The sequence below is a fragment of the Elaeis guineensis genome, chromosome 12 (assembly GCF_000442705.2).
Source record: "Elaeis guineensis isolate ETL-2024a chromosome 12, EG11, whole genome shotgun sequence".
Taxonomy (NCBI): domain Eukaryota; kingdom Viridiplantae; phylum Streptophyta; class Magnoliopsida; order Arecales; family Arecaceae; genus Elaeis; species Elaeis guineensis.
This window is the reverse complement of record NC_026004.2, coordinates 12,690,762-12,695,942: the sequence shown is the minus strand read 5'-3', so window position 1 is coordinate 12,695,942 and position 5,181 is coordinate 12,690,762. Positions and strand designations below refer to the sequence as shown.

Here is a 5,181-nt window from a genome sequence, read left to right as displayed (position 1 = left end):
CCAAAGACGTTTCAATGAGTACTTTTAATTACTGTTTGTCAACAATAAAAGGCATCAGTTGGCACAAAACAATTGACTCTTCGGAGCCCATCCAGTCTGTGAAGAGGTCCAGAGCAAATGAGCTGCCATCCACGCATTACAGCACGAAGTCCAAACATGAATGGAGAGCACCCAAGCTCAAAATTGGCGGCTCAGCTGCCATAAGCTTCATTTGCCAACCAAAGTTACCAAACTATGCCAATTCCAATTGACCAAAACCAAATCATTCATTCAATCCATATACCATGACCAGCCTAAAATACAAGCCAAAAGCATAGACTAGAATCAACCTATCTGCACGACTAAGAGAACCTTTTCTGAGCACCCTTCTGTTTCACTAGTTATTGCAAAGTGCTTCAGATACAGGTTCCGCATTCAAATTTTGGGAGGTGAATACCGATGAACCCCGTGGCAGATACAGGTTCAGCAATGGACTTCGGGAATGTGAATGTTGACGAGCCCCATGCCATGCTGAGATGAGATATTACTCTTGCAAAGCCCTGACCATCTGTTGTTCAGCATCCATTTAGTTGTATTGCAGCCTGGACATTGATCCACAGACTAGCAGAGCTTCTTCCACAAAGAATAACAACTGATACTTGTTAGCAAAAAAGCCTCCTCATTATGTTCCTAATGGTTTGGATCCTAGGAACACTCCTTGTAATGGTCACCATGACACTACCTCTATCAGCTCAAATTTTATGTTAATGGAAACCAATATGGATTCCGTGTGTTGATGTATAGAACAAGCTCACAACAAACAGCAGCATATAAAGAATTGTCATCACTCCACTGACTGCCTTTTGCTGCAGAGAGCAGCAATGCACCAACATTTTAGGATCCATCCAGACATTGATTGATTCCATTCAACCGAATAACTGCTTCCATGACAAACGACAGCATTAACCAATTGCAGCTATCTCATCTTCTACCACCAACTTCTGCAGCTGCTCCAAGACAACGTAGATCTCAGCCGTCATCGGATGCGACTCATCTTCCACCCCAAATGTGTGGACCTCTGTATCCACCTCCACCATGCTACATCCAAGTGGCTTCCTGACCCCTCTATCTCTCAGCGCCTTCCTCACCCTCGCCGCATCCTCCCACCTCCCCACATCCTCATACATCTTCGCCAATGCCGCATACCGCCCGGCATTCTCAGGATCAAGAAGAAACAACTTCTTGGCTGCCTCTTCTGCAAGTTCTATGTCATTATATATCCTACAAGCCCCTAGCAATGCACCCCACACATCCCCTCCGGGATCGACCGGCATGCGTCCAATGAACTCCACAGCTCGTCTAAGCTGCCCTGCCCGGCCCAACAGGTCCACCATGCAGGCATAGTGAACCTGACCTTTCTCCACCCCATAGCTGTCCATCATTTCAAAGATCTCAAAGCCTTCATGGACCATCCCTGCATGACTGCAAGCAGAAAGCGCACAAATGAAACATATACCGTCTGGCTCAATGCCCATCTCCAACATCTTTGAGAATATCACCACTGCTTCTTTAGCATGACCATGCATTCCGTATGCCCGAATGATAGAATTATACAAAATGAGATTGGGCTCGCGAACTCGCTCGAAAAGCTCTTGGGCGGTGTCCAAGCGACCACAGTTCGCGTACATACTGACGAGGCCACTGCCCAACCTGGCGTCCATTTCCATTCCAGTCTTTATGACATAAGAGTGAGCCCACATGCCTTCTTGCACCGCGGCCAATGCAGCGCAAGCCGGAAGAAGGGCGGCAATGGTGACACGATCAGGCTTGGTCACAACATCTTCTCGCAGCATCTGGTGAAGAAGCGCGATCGCTTCGTAGGCGCAATCATTTTGGCTGTAACCAGCTATCATCGAATTCCAGCTAACCAGGTCCTTCACCGGGATTTCATCGAACAGGTTCCTCGCAGTCTCGATCTCACAGCATTTCGCATAAAAGGCCACGAGAGCATTGCTGACGAAGAGATCCGAGTCGAGCCCAGCTCTCACCGCGTCGGCGTGGACAGCCCGGCCCTCGTTCTCATCTCCCAGCGCAGCGCAAGCCTTGATAACGAATGGATAGGTGTAGCAATTCGGTCGGACGGAGGTCCGCCGAAGGTGACAATAGAGGATAATGGCTTCAGTCTGGGGCCCGGAATTGGCGTAGCTCCGGATCATCACGTTCCATAGAAGAATGTCCCTCTGGGGCGCACGGTCGAACACCCGGCGCGCGTCGTCGATGCCTCGGCCGCCGAGATCTGTGTACCGGGATACGAGCTTGGAGGCGAGGAAGGGGTTGTGGCCGTGGCCGGTAGCGATGATTTGGGCGTGGATTCGGGCGACGGACTTCGGGCTGGAATGGCATTGCAAGAGGCGAGAATAGTAAAAGGAGTCTCTTTTGAGGACTCGATGGAATCCCGGAATGGAACCCCAGGCGGGCATTAGGGTGTAAGATTTGAGCACATACCCTCTTAGTCCAACCACGAACCGGCACTTGCTTATATTTATAGTGCTAGCCACTGATCTTATAGAAGCTTATATTCGCACTGGTAGCATGCTTGGTTGTTTTGGAATTAAAGTTCTGGGGAGAAAGTTTTGTATTATTGCTGACTTTTGAGGCTTAGGAACCTAAGATTATAAGAATTTGTGGGAACAAAATGAAAGCAAGATGGTATCCAGTACAAAGGTATTAAAGAAACGTATTAGAAAACTAAATTAGGTTAATGAGGTAAGTGATTTTTAAAAATTTTAAAATTAAACAAGTCAATAGTTTTAACTATTAAAACTATTGAGTCGAACCCATGACCCTAAAATCATCTTGCCGATATCGATCAAAATAAAAATAAGCATGCAAAAGAGATAGAATTTTATACTTTCACTAAAATAAAAAAGTGGCATATTGGTGTTCTCTATGAGACTCTAAAGTAGAAGTCCTCCAACGGTGATCCACACAGAAGTTAGCCAAGATCCTTCCTAACCGGTGCACTGCCGCAGCCTTTTCTTCTCAAGAATACTGCCAGCTTCGAACTCTAGGAACGATCGCGCCAAAGCCCGGTTGCTTCCGAACTTGCCAACAGAATGATACTAAGAAGACACTCTTCAGATATCTCACAACTTAGAATTTGATTTTTGGCTCCAACATATGAAAAAATCAAATCCTAGGACACACTAGCAACACTTGCTATATCTCTCACTACCCTTCTTGCAAATTTTGCCACTCAATTTCTTCTTGCCTTTTTCTCAGATTTTTTTCAGAATTTTTTCTATGATTTCCACACCCCTTAACTCTGGTTCCAACCCTAAAACTCAATAGCCAAGCCAGTGGGACGTCCCATTTAAATAAGGGACCAAGGGATGTGTCATGGGACTAAGGGGCGCCAACCTTTGGCGCTCCAACTTCTCATATGGAGAATAAATTTACTGTGTGGAATTATGGTGCAAGAGAGCCTTCACACAGAAGGACTCTCTCTCTTCTGCGTGTCATAAAAATCCCATATTAATTTAGCGACAAATCAAAGGACTTCTGATTTATCATTTAAGGCAATGCGTTAAGATAAGTTCCTTCTTTAAGAAGGACTCTTCATCTTCACACATTAAAATGAATAGGGCGGCATTAAAATTTTAGCGTGGCATCTGGTGGGCGCAGAGGAGTCCTTCTCCACTTGAAACTATTTTAAGTTCGGTAGAAAATCAATTAAGATAGACCCAATCCCATTAAGTCAAAGACAACTGGTCTAGGTTAGCTCAAACATTTTGATCTAAACCAATTTAGGAACATGGGTTAATACAATGTGCTAGCATATCTAATTAACCCATAAAATTTACATTAAATTCTAATTAAATCAGACTAAGACCAAATCCCAAAGTGTGTGACCCATTGGGTTCCAAATCTAGCTAGCAGTGGATCAAGACTTTCGACGTAATCCTAATCCGATGAGATTAGGTCACCCGAAGAGTCTCAATCAACTTGGACTCTTCCAAATTGATTTTAGAATTAAACTCTTTTAATTTTGATAAATCCACAAGTCAAGATTGACGTCTAGCAACATGTCATGACTATCCGAAAGATTTAAAACTTTGATAAAAATTATCAAAATATCCTTCAGTGACAAGTTATCATGTAATTCAATCCTTCAGTCAAACAACATCTCAGATGAGCTGTGGGTATGAAAATATGTCAAACCCAATCACTTATCATTATGTAACTCGATCAGAAGGTGATGATTCAGTTGATGATACATTAAAAAAAATTTTCTAATTATCATCCTGCTTTGGCCAAAGTCTTCCAAATCATCGACCTATGAGATCACATAGGATGTTTGCTCCCCTTATTAGGAGTGACTAATCTCTTATTGATCATTCACAATCTCCATGCACTCTTCACCATATCCAGAACATCCCATACAAGGATCAGAGAACCAAGTTAAGAAGTGAACCAAAATATAGATCCAAGTACATAAGGTACCATGGTGATCTCAGGTCAAAGGATCACTTACACAACTCCCACTAGAGAATCATCAGTTGACATATAAATGAGACTCCATCTAATATTCTTTCGTAGGTCTATTTAGTAAACTTATTCTCTAATGAGCATCCATATCATTATATTAGTGTCGCCACACAAGTGGTTGTGAGATCAGCCACCCTCATTTTTGAGCATACATAGGATATGCTAGTCTTATCGGTATCATTGATCTTTGACTCAATGAACCAACGACTAAAAATATTTTAAGTCATGGCTATCAAAGATTTAGATCTCACTGGCGTGATCTCATCACGGTCCTAAAATCATTATCTGGACCTATGGAGTTCATTATAATCTTAAAAATAATAAGATGCAACATATAATGAATCAAAAATATCTATTTTATTAATAACATAAATATCAATTATATGAGTCTAAAAGATAAATTACAATAAACATCCTATCGCATCCCATATGCGATTGACTTATAGGGCATTATTCTTTTAATCTCCCACTTACACTAAAGCCAATCGCCCCTATACTTGATATCCATGCTATCAAGATGACGGTTAAACTGCTGTATTGACAAGATTTTAGTGAACGAGTCCGCTATATTATTCTTGATGTCAACTCACTCCATGATCACATCGCATCTTTCAACTATCTCTCGAACGAGATGGAACCATCTTAGGATGTGCT

The 5,181-nt window shown here is 42.8% G+C and overlaps 1 protein-coding gene across 1 annotated transcript; it reads right to left on the bottom strand.

The window, feature by feature from the left end:
* Positions 1 to 247: 247 nt before the first annotated feature.
* LOC105055146 (pentatricopeptide repeat-containing protein CRR2, chloroplastic) lies at positions 248 to 2,643 on the bottom strand. Its single transcript, XM_010936883.4, has one exon. It carries the CDS (start codon positions 2,457 to 2,459, stop codon positions 942 to 944), a length of 1,518 nt encoding a protein of 505 aa, XP_010935185.1. The 5' UTR covers positions 2,460 to 2,643; the 3' UTR covers positions 248 to 941.
* Positions 2,644 to 5,181: the final 2,538 nt, after the last annotated feature.

Bases quoted from the DNA above. Each gene is read 5' to 3' on its own strand.
- LOC105055146 (XM_010936883.4), bottom strand. From the start codon at position 2,459: ATGCCCGCCTGGGGTTCCATTCCGGGATTCCATCGAGTCCTCAAAAGA.